Source organism: Salmo trutta, chromosome 31, assembly GCF_901001165.1.
Source record: "Salmo trutta chromosome 31, fSalTru1.1, whole genome shotgun sequence".
Taxonomy (NCBI): domain Eukaryota; kingdom Metazoa; phylum Chordata; class Actinopteri; order Salmoniformes; family Salmonidae; genus Salmo; species Salmo trutta.
In genome coordinates, this window is record NC_042987.1 from 23,102,335 (window position 1) to 23,117,368 (window position 15,034).

At 39.9% G+C, this 15,034-nt stretch overlaps 1 protein-coding gene across 9 annotated transcripts in view; it reads right to left on the reverse strand.

The window, feature by feature from the left end:
* Positions 1-475: 475 nt before the first annotated feature.
* The window catches only part of astn1 (astrotactin 1), a 266,863-nt gene continuing 252,304 nt past the window's right edge, over positions 476-15,034 (reverse strand). For all 9 annotated transcript variants that reach the window (XM_029725719.1, XM_029725716.1, XM_029725713.1 and 6 more), the window contains 4 exons: positions 13,481-13,616; positions 9,055-9,155; positions 8,646-8,829; positions 476-2,169 (listed from right to left, as the gene is read on the reverse strand). In XM_029725719.1, the coding sequence (XP_029581579.1) occupies positions 1,932-2,169; positions 8,646-8,829; positions 9,055-9,155; positions 13,481-13,616 (659 nt within the window). In that variant the 3' untranslated portion in view covers positions 476-1,931. The remainder of the gene's footprint in view (positions 2,170-8,645; positions 8,830-9,054; positions 9,156-13,480; positions 13,617-15,034) is intronic.

The following is a 15,034-nucleotide window of genomic DNA, read 5'->3' on the forward strand; positions in this document are numbered from 1 at the left end:
GGCCAGACAGATTACTAGGATGCGTACTCAGAGCATGTACTGCCCAGCTGGCGGGTGTCTTCACTGACATTTTCAACCTCTCCCTGACTCAGTCTATAATACCTACATGTTTCAAGCAAACCACCATACCTTGTGCCCAAGAACGCCAAGGTAACCTGTCTAAATGACTATTGCCCCGTAAATGACTATTACCCCCCACATCTGTAGAGTCCCATGCCCTGGCGAATTGAGGCTTTTCTGAGGGCAAAAAGGGGTGCAATGCAATATTAAGAAGGTGGTGTTTTGTGTTTTGTGCACTTAGTGTATAAGTGAGAAGCTGAGCCGAGACTTAACATGTCTTGGTGTTGTTATTTGGTTTAAACCATCGCGTTTGAGGCTCTACAATCCCCAAGAAACATTCCAATCAGTGTGACATTGACTTGAGTTAACTGACTGAAAATGAACTAGGCCTAGACGTGGTGACTGATCAGGAAACTTTTTTTTTGGAACATCCAACATTCCAACATTTCATAATATATTATTTATTATTCTGTGAAATAGCAAAGATCAAAGGAGAAAAGGGAACATTAGATTAGCCACATAGACATAATAGTATAACATGCTGATTTTTGTTAGTTTTCATCAGCTTTAGTTTCCATCAGATTTATGTTGTGTATGGTAACAATTCTGTTGCACTTCTGATGGATAATAACATTTGTTAAGCATTATAATCTGTCCATTTTTGTAATCCACTTCATTGTATTGATAAAACAAACCTCTCCATTATTTTGGGAAACAGTCTCAGAATAAAAATAATGCAAACATACACAAAACATGTATACATAATGAATGCTCACACCTCTCATGTGCAAATTGAAACAAAAAAAGCATACCTACCAATGTCAACCAATGGTTTTCTCATAAAGACATATCCTTACAGCTGAGGTCCACTGTTATCAATGTTATAATAGAAATAATTTGTAATCCAATATTTACAGAAGCTAACCACTGTGCTGTTATTTGATGCATTGGTGAACCTATGAAAATATCTACAAGCATTTGTTTTCAAGTCCATGTTATGGGGATAACTATTGCATTATCAAAGTGTGTGAGGAGCCTAATTGTTTTTTTAAGAAAACAGTCGGCATTTGGTTTATATTAATTGCAAGTGTGTGCTGCTTTGAAATGCTATTGTTTTAAATGTATGAAAACGTATTATAGTAAAACAAAGGTATCAAAGGTATTAGTGTTTTTACAGGATCACATCATGTATATTCACATACAAATTTAAATTTCTAAACATACTACGGATAAACAATATAAAACATTGATTTGCTGTTATCTTTCATTTGTAATAGAAATGCTGATTCAAAGATAGCCATTTGTTGATTTCTGAATGATTAGGAATTCATTGATGTAGCAAATACTGTCATTTGGGTTTGGCAACTTTAACTTAAAACATTTAGAGCCACACTGTACATGACCTCCCAACCTTCTGAAATGACAACTAATGTATATACTGACTGTCTAAATACAAAAGACCTGTACAACAGCTTAAATATGAATTTATACTTGAATACTACATTCAACATGTTACAGTAAATAACTAAATCTTCATAATCCTAATATATACATTTTTGTGGTTCAGGATTGTTGGTGCAACTTCCAAACTTCCAAACGTCCAAAAAGTGCTGTCTAAATACAATTAAGCATTGAGAAAGGTACATGTACACTTTGTTACTGTACATGTGCATTATTGTTATATCTTGCTCTAATAATATTTTAAATAAACCCTCCCCACCTCTCAAACCCACCCTACCTTGAAATCAGGTTCCTATAACAATAAATAAGGGTTAGAACACACAATAATTAAAAAGCAGACATGATGATAATCCCAAAAGCACAATTACACACTTACAACTCCTCAAGACCCATTATTTGCTGTGTGACATTCAACGTTCTTTGGGCTCCCCATAATCATTGTACATCACTGGCAGGTTCTGTTCGTCGCAGGCCTTTCGCACATCCTGGCCCAGGTCCACCCAGTTGAGACCAAAGGCCTTGGTGTCTGTGTAGCGGCAGGACAGGTACTTGAGGGACATCCTGCGCAGGCCAATCTTGGGCTCCTGGAGAAGACCCCTGCACCAGCCACTCAGGTCGTCCAGCTGGGAGAGAATCAGACCAGCTTTCCTACAAAAGAACACAACACTCCTCAGCATACACACACTACCTTGAAATCAGGTTCCTATAATATTACCTGCCACAGTGCTATACAGTATAGGCATAAAATGCACAGGTGTCTTAACATGGATAACTATGACGTATTGTTAACACATTAGTAATATACACAATTTACCTCAAAATCTAATTATTTCCAAGGACAAACTGTACATAGACAGGGCCCTAACACAAAAGAAAATGTCTTAAAGCTAGAATCCATAGCGGTGAAACCAATATCTATGGGGGGGTGAAACTGCCACATCAGTTTGTGATATTACAACAAAGACGTTACTTCAAACAACGAACACTGTTTTTTTTCTCCCTCTGATATCATTGCACATCATCACACGAACGATAGAACAGCAGTGGATCTACAAAGTTTTTTTTTTAAACCCCGTTTCGCCTATTGTGGAACTCGATTTCTTGTAGAATTATCTCAAAAGATTGATGGAAATACCTAATACACAAATTATGGAATTCTGTCTGGATTGAGGTAAAATCTAAGTATTTGGTGTTCTCACTTTAAATGATGCAAATTAAAAGTTGGATAGAGCGGGTCACTCATAAATCGCACGTTGCGTCTTCACCATCATTTTGACACTACATCACAATACGACAGATTCTAAACATTTAGGAAGAGACTGGACATGAGGTGGAATAAATAATTGATTAACTTCTAAGGTCAATATTTTACTGTTATTCATCCATTTCATAACCTGTACAAGGTCTACCCATGTTCAGATATCAGTGACGACATTGGCTGCATTTACACAGGTGGTCCAACTCTGATATTTTTTTCACTAATTGGTCTGTTGACCAATCAGATCAGCTCTGAAAAATATCTGATTTGAAATAATCTGATGTGATTGTTCAAAAGACCAAATAGTGGAAAAAATATCCGAATTGGGCTGCCTGTATCAACACAGCCACTGGAAGTGATGAAGCTGTCTCCAGGATAAGTGGCTGACAGAAACAGTAACTGTACAGGATGGAAAGAGTGTTTCACTCCTCAGACATGGCTTCACCTCACTCACTGGCCAAACCAGGACCACCAAACTGAAATGTAAATAGTGAGACGTTTTTGTCGACCCACAAAACGTTTTTGGGTAGACTCATACTCTGTTATTAATGAAAAGCACATTATTCTCTCTTAATACTGTCATCTCTCCCAAAACCTACATTCAAAGCATTCCTAAGAATATCCACAGAATCCAATGTTTTCGGACATACTGTACCTCTTAACTTGCTATTCACTGTGACTCATCTGATTGACTCATTGTTTTGTTGTTAGACCAGGCGCAGGGTGGAATGAGGACAGCTTGTTATTGTTCTTTAAGTGTCACAGGGTGAGACTTTCCAAAAAAGGACAATATCACTGTTTCATTGACATACTGTAATGGACTGTCATATTTCCATGTATTTGCATTCAACAGGGGAAAGCTAAGCGGTGATTGTAATATTATACATCCTCATATTAAGATATTGTATTTCAAATTAGGGGCAGGTTCATCAGTTCTCCCTTGAATATTGGATACTACTGTGTCTGTAGCAGAGGGGGGTGGCGGGAGGAGCTATAGGAGGACAGGCTCATTGTAATGGCTGGAATAGAATCAATGGAATGGTACCAAACACATCAAACACATGGAAACAACATTGATTCCATCCCAGCCCTTTTTCCTATCCTCCTATAGCTCTTCCCACCAGCCCCCTTTGGTCTGAAGCCTATGCTATGTTTACATAGAGATACTAAGCAACATCCAATTTGCATATGCTAGTCAAATAGGGCAGAACATCAGCTTAAATTCCCACAATTTATCATCTGCAGAGAACTCTTGAGAAAATAATATAACAGTACTTTGAACGATGTAAAAATTCACAGACATATTGAGTCTTTACTAAATAATCAGTGTGTCTGTAGTAGGGATGCTGTCATTTATATCATCCTTCTAAATGTATTGTAATGACCTCGATAGATCATCAATGAGAGAATGTCCACAACAGTTCCCTAGTTCTCGAAATGAACGGTTGATTAACCCAGAACTCACACAGGCAACTGTCTGGCCGTAGCCTCCGCCAAATAAATCTGATTCAACAATAACAGGTATTCGACTCACGGTCATGAAGAGAGGGATAACAATGCAAGCATGGCAATATAACAGACATGTAGTGCCCAGCCCCCCGCTGTTCTACAAACCACAAGGATGTCTGGCACTGACACATTCCCTTGATTGGCAGACAGTAGGGGGACTGGCATGCTGGACCCTGTGAAACCACACAACTGTCCAAGCGCGTCGCTACAATATATTTTTTTCTAATACCTTGCCACATTTCAGTGGTTTAAGGAATTTAGATATTTATTTGCTTAAAACAAAAACCTTCAGGTTTGTTATGCTTTAATTTGTCTAGAAATAACTATTTGGGCTTCAAATAGCAACGGTTGTCACCATAAATCCCAGCATGTCACAACGTCCACAGAAGGTGGCGCCTCTCCCCGTTCGGGCGGCGCTCGGCGGTCATCGTCGCCGGCCTACTGGCTGCCACCGATTTCCTTCTCTGTTTCGTTTGGTTATGTCTGTGTCGGTTAGCACCTGTTTTGGGTTAAGTCATTAGTGGGGTTATTTCATCTGTCTGTTTTTTGTTTGGGGTTGTGTGGGATTGTTAGTGTGTCATCCTTAGTAGGGTGGGTATTTTCTTTTTTACTCCGCTATGCTGTACTTAGGCATGAGGGTCTGCCGGGCTGCGCCCCAACTCAGTTAGGATTTTTCTTGTCCTTTTGAGTTTGTACCCTGCCTTGGGTTGTGGCATATTTGGACTCATTCATTAAACGTGTGTTTTCACGTAGTTTTGTCTCCTGCGCCTGACTTCACCCCTCCTACAATCCAGAGACGGTTCTGACACAGCATGTATAGAAGTGGAAAATGGCCTCACATTTCCGAGGTACACTTTGGAGATATCTCACTCTGTCAGGGCCCCTCTTTCGAATCTTCTTGACTCAGACAGCCACAGAGACCAGGGACTGGACCAAAAGAGCATCCATGATGCTAGGAAACCACCACTATGATGACTCTGTCTCTGTGTTACACAGATATACTATATGATGCGATACGAACTTTATTGTCCATTTAAATACATTTTATGAATGCATGCATTTTCATGTGTTGCGTGAACGTAAACTGTTGGACTTTTATGGTACAGTACTAGTACATACATTGGTGTCTATACCCAACAAACAGTTATGGGGTATATGTGTTGGTAAGACAGGAAAATGTCTGAGGAAAATCTCTATAACTCCTAAACAGCCTTGATGAAATAAGGCCCTTTTTAACAAAAAAATGAAAAATCACAACAACATGAGCTCCACTTATCATTTCATCAAGCGAAATCCAACCATAACAATACTTAGCATCGCAGGCAATTGCCTGATTAGGATGTGTCATAAAAATAACTGTCAGTTCTCGGGCTGTAAAGGCAAGGAGACTGAGGGGGAATGTAATACTCATGATAAGATTTTCTCCTACCAAGCCAACATCTAACATTTCTAAGTCAACATCCAGCCTCATGCCTTTAGTGATGGGTAGTAACGTAGCGATGACAAGATTGGGACATGGAGAGAAGTGTCGGGCTCAGGAGACAGACTTTGTCAGTTTATGTTTGGCTTGAACATCACACAATTTTGCAGGAAAAAGAAACAAGAACATTCTCTGACAGTGGCCAACCTAACTCGTCAGTGAGATATGATACGTACAAAAGTTGGGAGTGGAATATTTCCACTGCTTTATAAAGATAGATTCATTACTTCACCAGTTTATTTTAACATATTGTTTACTCTGCTGAAACAAGTTTACATTTAGTCAGGGGCTGAGTGGGTGACTATTATCTGTATTTTGACTAGCTAATGAAAATTTTAATGGTCCACATTGTTTGTGACAGGGTAACCCCAGTGAATTGGAGGATTTCATAACAAGGAAAGTCATTTCTGGAGACAAGCCCTGTTACAGGCAATGTTGTCTGCTTTGTATTGGTGTGTGTGGAAACCAAAATCTCATTGTTTTGATTGAAATGGTACACTGATCCTTTCAGAACTGCTAGAGAGGCAGGGGGTATGGAACAAGTAAACAAGTGATGGGCGGTCTCCAATTATAGGAACCTCCTGGTCTTCTCCAGGAGCCCAACGCACCCAACCCATAAGTTCCATTGCAAACCGTGTCTAATCATGTTATTCTTATTCTAATTCTAAAGAATACATTACAAATACATCTCTTCAGTAACGCCTATAGCACAATGACATTTCCTGAGACAGCAGGCTTACACAATCACAACACACCATAACAACATGGAAAATCCTGCCCAACATGCTAACAAGCTAACAATAGTCTTAAAGTATGGAGCAACTTAAAAGGTAGATATCTATCTACATGCTCTCCTCCTCTCACCTTTTCTCTTCGCTTGTGGACTTCAGGCCAAACCTTCATATCATGACCGCTAACCGCTACACAAAGCCTACATCGTTGTCATGTCATAGTCAACATAGCTACTAGAACTAACGCGTTAGTAAACCCTCTACAATCATGCAGTACAGTGTACAGTCAGCAGCAAGCAGTTTAGCAGTTACACCGGCGGGCCCCGGTGGCAACAAATTAATAAAACCAAAAACTTACCTTGACTTGGAAGAGTTCCAGTGTTGGATAGCTATAGCCAGCTAGCTAACATAGCATCCCTCTCTGTTTGAGCCAGGTTTTTGATTAGGCCGAACTAGCTAGCTGTATTTCACGCTAGCTAAGTAAGTGAAAAAATATATACTATCTCTCTCTTGCTTCTCCTTAATTTTGGATAAAATTAATTTGTTCAAAACTGTTCAACTATTGTCTTTCTCTCTTTTTGAGTCAACTACTCGCCGCATTTTATGCACTGAAGTGCTAGCTAGCTGTAGCTTATGCTTTCAGTACTAGAATCTTTCCCTGATCCTTTGATTTGGTGGACAACCTGTCAGTTTATGCTGCAATAACTCTGATAGGTTGGAGGACGTCCTCCAGAGGTTGTCATAATTACTGTGTAAGTTGATGGAAGGGAGCGAGAACCATGAGCTTCCTAGATTTTGTATTGAATTCAATGTACCCAGGGGAGTACGGAAGCTAGCTGTCCTCCAGCTACACCATGGTGGTACCCTACAGAGTTCTGTTGAGGCTACTGCAAAACAGTGTTTTTTAATCAATTATTTGGTGACGTGAATATATTTAGTTCAGTTTTATCTAAAAAGGATAACTTTTTTAATGTTTTACTATTTACATTTTTCAGAAATTCACTGAGGAGGATGGTCTTCCCCTTCCTCCTCTGAAGAGCCTCCACTGGTTGAAATTTTCCTAGAAGTGACACATGGTTGACGGAGAGACATGCCAAAATGATTGAATGAAAGTTTGGCACTTTAGCAAGCCTTTATTCATATAAAAAAATCATATGTATTGAATTCTCCATGTGGTCTATATTAAAGAGCACTGCGTTTAATAAAACAGGCTTTTAAAATTCAATATTGGTGCATGCAAAAGGCACTCATTTCGTGGAATGACCCAGCCAGTGCAGCCACCCTCCTTAGCACTATAATGGTGTTTAGTGAGATAATGTCCAATTGATTACTAGGTTAATCTAAACCCATGTTTATAGTCCCCCGACCCTCACCTCAAATGCACTTACTTTGGTGCTTTCTTGACATGAATCATCCCTCTGAAAATTGGGGGCTGTTAATGTAAGTGTATTTTAATGGAACACTTCAGAAGCAAACCAATTACATCAACGCTTCCAATATGGGCTCGATTAAAAACAACCTTTAATTTGAAACTAAGGCCCTGATTCTGAGTTTGCAGTCGAAGACGTCTTAATCAGTTTCACCTGCTTCACCGTGCATCTACCAGCAACCATACCTACACGTTTTATTTCGGACACATGGCTCTGTTTATAAAGCATTTAGCTACAATTTCACATTATAATACTTATCTGCACTGAGTAACCAGTAAGGGGATAGCGGAGGCCTTCCTGCTTGCTATAAATTGACAGACGAATGTCAGGGGTACAATTGTCTCCAATCATTTTGAATTAATTTCCACTTTACCCAATTCACACAAACTATGTCTACAATCAAAGCCTGTATTTGGAATCTATTATAGACCAGTCTGTGTTAAAAACACATCCAAAATTACTTAAAATGTCAAGAGTCTCAACAACCACCCATGTAGGGACGGATTGTGATGCTACTACACAGTCTGGCGGGAGGTATTTGTGCTTTACTAACCAATATGCCATGATATTCTTGGACAGAGACAGAGACAGCGAGACAGAGAGACAGAGAGAGAGAGAGAGAGAGAGAGAGAGAGAGAGAGAGAGAGAGAGAGAGAGAGAGATCAGATCTGGGCCCCAGTTCATCCTCGCATCTCCAGGTGGGCCCCAGTTCATACCTGGGCCCCAGTTCATCCTCGCATCTCCAGGTGAACTCTCCGAAGCTCTCGTAACGCTGGTTGTAGTGGTAGAGCACACGGTGCAGGGTGGGAGAGCCCAGTTCCATCAGCGTATTGTAGGCCGTCTGCTGCTCCTTGCCACTTGTGTAACCATTGAACAAGTTGTAGATCTTGTCTGAAATCTCTGCAACAACACAGATCTGATCTCAGTACTGTATGGGGAGCCAAGACATAAAATCAAATGTTATTGGTCACATACACATATTTAGCAGATGTTTTTGCGTGTGTAGTGAAATTCTTGACATGTGTGTCTCTACAAGTTTTCAGATTGGTAACTACTGTTAGAAGATGTGTCTAAAAACCAAGATACAGATACGGAAACTGTCCATCCATGCATGAGAAATCCCACCTAGTGCTTTGACGTCATCCACAGCAGGACAGGGGGTCTTGATGGTGACCTCACTAGGACTGGAGCGACGGCCTGTGTTGTCCACTGCCCAGAGCCTAAACCTGAAAACCAACATATATGACTAGTGTTAGTTCATTGCAATGGGAGTACATGCTACAGCAATAATGTGTGCAACTGCTAACTAGTGCTTCAGGCTTTGAAAATAAAAATAAAAATGACCCTGAATTAAGTGGTGGAAACTAGATGCATTCAATGTTATTGTGACAAAATCATTACATTTTCTGATTTACTGTTGTAATGTGATAAACCTGCTAATAAAATCTGACAATAGGCAAAATTTACAAAACAAGTGCGTGGATGTTAACATTTACTTGAAACATAACGCCATCTAGTGGAAGGAAACATTAACAACTACCACCTGCAGTGGTATCTGTGAAATAGTGTATTGTGTCTACCCCAAATAAATGTACTGTATGTATCCATGGTTATGAATACAATACAATACAGCCTGGCCAATAAGGCACTGAGGTCACTGTCCAGTGTCAAGACAATAAGAGAAATAAAATAATGTGTAAAATTAGGTTTCCTTCTTGGAACCTACAGAGCTGGTATTTTTACATTCTCAAAGCTGAACTGAAAGATTTTGCGAATACACATGAACAGATATTCTAAAGAAGTAATCAAGCATTTCGCTAACTGTACAGCACAGGTATAGAGAGATTTAATGATAAAAGGAAATATTTTGAAAATAACAGAATTTGCCTGTTGTAACAACTGTGCTGAATAGCCTGCCAACAAGGAGACTGACCAGAAGCAAAATTATGTAAAGATAAAGCGCATATGTTTTTGGTTGGGATATTCCTATACATCAGAACCATTTGAAGAGACAATGTGCTCAAGCTGAGGGTTTCTCCCAATCCCTCCTTTTTGTAATCTTTTCAGTGTGTCTACCCCATTTACAGAGCGTGTGTGAGGTAAGTGGCTGCATGTGTGGAGTTAGGGAGCTGGGTGTGAGTGCCAGAGGAGGGAGGGGGAGGTGGAGGGGGAGGTGGAGGGGGAGGTGGAGGGGTGCCGGAGGAACTTAGAACTCTCAGAGCATGGCCCAATTCATTACACTGACTGACCCTAAACACACAGTCAAGCGTTCCATGCGGTCATTATACACTGGCCACCAGGCAGCACAACATTGACCTCACATGGGACTGCCTCAGCGGTGAGTTTACATCACCACAATATCATCTTGCATTACTACAACCACCGGAGCAATGCAGACTGTAATGTCCAGTAGCACAGAAACAGAATAACCATAAGATGCTTTCATTACACCTGGCAATGACCTCACTTAACTCCACACTGTTCCCGGAAAGTGAATTGATTCTTCCTAATATCGAATTCAACAATATCATTTTTTTCAATTTTTGGGGGGAAAATACACAATACCTCCCAAATAGTTTGTTTTCGGGTTCATTATTTAGCCATTTATAAACATTAGAAGTCATTATAATATAAATCCAGGGTAAATGTTGAATTTCGTGATAAAAAAAAAGAAGAAAAATATGTATATTGAAATAACATCTCAAATAGTCCACATTTTTGTCACGAACAAGGCCTTTCTCTGTCATGTTTGTCTGCACACCTAATCTGTTGATCTTGTGATTCTTGTTTCTGCTATTAGCATTAAGTGCTCCGTTTACGCACTTTCAAGCTGTTCCAAAGCATGAGCTACTTCCCCAGCTGTCTGAACCATATTTAAAACACCCCAATTTGAACCTTAAAGAAGTACATACACATGACTGGGGAGTGATTCCAGGCTCTACCTTGCACAAACTGGACGTTGTTCCCTTCATGTAGACTGTGTTTCCATAGGATAACATCGACACGTATGTACACATCCACGGAAACATCCAGGGCAGGGCTTCCCTCAGTGCAATACACAATAGTGTTGTAATATGGTGTAAAAGTTATAGGAGATATGCTTTCTCAGGATCTGCATTTACCCTAAGAAGAATAGCTAGCTAGTTTGATATTATCCATTAACCAATCTTCATATTGTGCAATTCCTCAAATTAATAATTTTCCCTTTTCCCTTTTTTGTTGTTGTCTTTTTCTTGGAGATCTTACATTCAAGTCACTGCTTGCTAAATCAAGTTCTAAGGAGGCAAGCAATGTGTTTACAAGTTGGTTAAGTATGTTTTACGTATTTATCTGAATGGTGATAATGATGATATAGTATTTTCCATTTGAAGATTTTATTTCCAAATCCCCCAATTTTTCGCATTTGTGTTAGCTTATGGGTACCTTCATGTGTGTGTAAAATATACATTTTCTCAGATTTTTTATTCATATATTTAGGTGGGTATTAAAATTGTTTTTTTTGGCAACATATCTATATATCCATTGTTAAGCTGGAATGAAATGTTCATATACTATATTGACTGTGATATGTGGTTGTCTTACCTAGCTATCTTAAGATGAATGCAATAACTGAATATCGCTCTGGATAAGAACATCTGCTAAATGACTAAACTGTCAAATGTAAAGGTTTTACATACAGATCTCAAATTACTGCATTGATTCATAAAAAATATATATATGTTTATATTGATGTCACAAATGTATCATTTGTACAGATTGTTGTTTTTATGTAGTAATTTGTTACATTTGACTGTGTAAAACCTAGCAGTATTACTTATTTCTCTGAGAGGTAGGCGGCTATATAGTGTTTTGCAAAAAAAAAAGATTATTTCTCTCTTGAATCAAGTGATAGATTTCCAACAAATACATGAATGTCATTGAAAAACCCCTGACATGATTAGATAGTGAAAAAAACACACCAATCTCTTTCATACGTTATCTAAACGGGCAATCTGTCGTTGCTTCATACAGTTTTGGACTTATAAATTAATGATATACAGTGCCTTCGGAAAGTATTCAGACCCCCTGACTTTTTCCACATTTTGTTAGGTTACAGCCTTATTCTAAAATGGATTAAATCGTTTTTTTCACCGTAGGGATGGTGCCAGGTTTCGTCCAGACGTGACGCTTGGCATTCAGTCCAAAGAGTTGAATCTTGATTTCATTAGACCAGAGAATCTTGTTTCTCATGGTCTGAGAGTCCTATAGGTGCCTTTTGGCGAGCTCCAAGTAGGCTGTCATGTGCCTTTAACTGTGGAGTGGCTTCCATCCGGCCACTCTACCATAAAGGTCTGATTGGTGGAGTGCTGCAGAGATGGTTGTCCTTCTGGAAGGTTCTCCCATCTACACAGAGGAACTCTAGAGCTCTGTCAGAGTGACCATCGAGTTCTTGGTCACCTCCCTGACCAAGGCCCTTCTCCCCCGATTGCTCAGTTTGGCCGGGCGGCCAACTCTAGGAAGAGTCTTGGTGGTTCCAAACTTCTACCATTTAAGAATGATGGAGGCTCTTGTGGACCTTCAATGTTGATTAAATGTTTTGGAACCCTTCCCCAGATCTGTGCCTCGACACAATCCTGTCTCGGAGCTCCACGGACAATTCCTTCGACCTCATGGCTTGTTTTTCTCTTTGACATGCACTGTCAACTGTGGGACCTTATATAAACAGGTGTGTGCTTTTCCAAATCATGTCCAATCAATTGAAATTATCACAGGTGGACTCCAATCAAATTGTAGAAACATCTCAAGGATGATCAACGGAAACAGGATGCACCTGAGCTCAATTTCAAGTCTCATAAGGATCTGAATACATATATAAATGTGATATTTCTTTTTTTTTATTATATGTGAAAAAAAATCATAAAAACCTGTTTTCGCTTTGTCATTATGGAGTATTGTGTGTCGATTGATTGAACAAAATATTTTATCAATTTTAGAATAAGGCTGTTACGTAACAAAATGCGGAAAGAGTCAAGGGGTCTGAATACAACTTATAAATTCCTCATGAGCTTAGTTCAACTGTCACACCTCATGAATAAAAATAATTCAATTTAAGATTATTTACCAGAGTGCTGTCCTATTTCTGTTCTTTGGATTATATACGGAGGATCCAGCACCCAATTTAAGTTTATATACTGTAAGGTGGAGTCAAGCACCTTGTTTATCTTTCCATATACCCCATGAGATCCCACAATATAAGCTTATTATTCTCCAATGTTTGTAAATATTGTAAATGTAAAGAAATACTGTATGGCCTCAAAACGTGTTTAAAACATTACATGTAATATCATGGATGGCCAGTCCTTTCATTCATATCTCTGTCTATTAATCTGAGAGTGGCTACATTTTTACAGGCTTATTATCAAAACAGAGGCGGTGTGATTACTTTGTTGTTGTTTCAACTGTAAAACAATAAAAAGCTAATTTACCAACATTTCTGAAAATTGATATATAGCGTTTTGGGAAGAAACCCCACAAGAGATAAGCATCCATTGATAATACTACAGCAACTTACATGTAATTGGTGTCTGGCTCCAGGCAGCGAATGATCATGCTCACGGAGGAGGTCAAGAGGTCAGGGATATCCCCAAGCATCACACACGGAGACTTGGCCCCAGACAGGATGTCATCCACAAAGCTCAACATCGTCTCTGTACGGGAGGAAATCCAATTCATCAAATAATCAGTGACATCATGTGTTGACAAGTAATTCATAGCAACAGTTCTTGAAGGAGACAAGACAACATTTTCGTATAGTACTTTGTAATTCTTCAAATCCATAGGCTAATATCTAAGGCTTTTACATTTTCAGTTTGGGGCACATTAGGAACATGTATGCGTACTGTCAGCAGCCAACACGACGTCTCCACAGAAACACTACACAATACCCCACGATGACAAAGTGCAAACAGGTTTTTAGAATGTTTTGCAAATTTAGTAAAAATAAAAAACTGGGGCCTCCCGAGTGGTGCAGTGGTCTAAGACACTGCATTGCAGTGCTAGTTGTGCCACTCAAGATTTTAATTGTTTTTACCTTTATTTAACTAGGCAAGTCAGTTAAGAACAAATTCTTATTTTTAATGACAGCCTAGGAACAGTGGGTTAACTGCCTTGTTCAAGGGCAGAACAACAGATTTGTACCTTGTCAGCTCGGGGATTTGAACTTGCAACCTTTCGGTTACTAGCCCAACGCGCTAACCACTATGCTACCCTGCCGCCCCATCCAATTCTGGGTATGAGTCCAGGCTCTGTCGCAAATGGCCACGTCCGGGAGAACCATGGGGTGGCGCACAATTGGCCCATCGTCGTCCAGGTTATGGCGAGGGTTTGGCCGGCAGGTATGTCCTTGTCCAATCGCGCACTAGGGATTCCTGTGGGTGGCCGGGCGGAGTGCACGCTGACACGGTCGCACAGGTGTACGGTGTTTCCTCTGACACATTGGTGCGGCTGGCTTCCGGGTTAAGTGGGCATTGTGTCAAAGAAGCAGTGCGGTTGGGTTGTGTTTCGGAGGACGCACGGCTCTCGACCTTCGCCTCTCCCGAGTCCGTACGGGAGTTGCAGTGAATAGACAAGACTGTAACTAGACTGTAACCAATTGGATACCATGAAAAATTGGGGAGAAAAAAAGTGTAAAAAAATCTAATAATAAAAAAACAAGTATTAGGACCCTTTGCTATGAGACACAAAATTGACCTCAGGTGCATCCTGTTTCCATTGATCATCCTTAAGATGTTTCTACAACTTGATTGGAGTCCACCTGTGGTAAATTCAATTGATTGGACATGATTTGGAGAGGCACACACCTGTCTATATAAGGTCCCACAGTTGACAGTGCATGTCAGAGCAAAAACCAAGCCATGAGGTCGAAGGAATTGTCCGTAGAGCAGGATTATGTCAAGGCACAGATCTGGGGAAGGGTACCAAAACATTTCATCAGCATTGAAGGTCCACAAGAACACATTTGCCTCCATAATTCTTAAATGGAAGAAGTTTGGAACCACCAAGACTCTTCGTAGAGCTGGCCGCCTGGCCAAACTGAGCAATCGTGGGAGAAGGGCCTTGGTCAGGG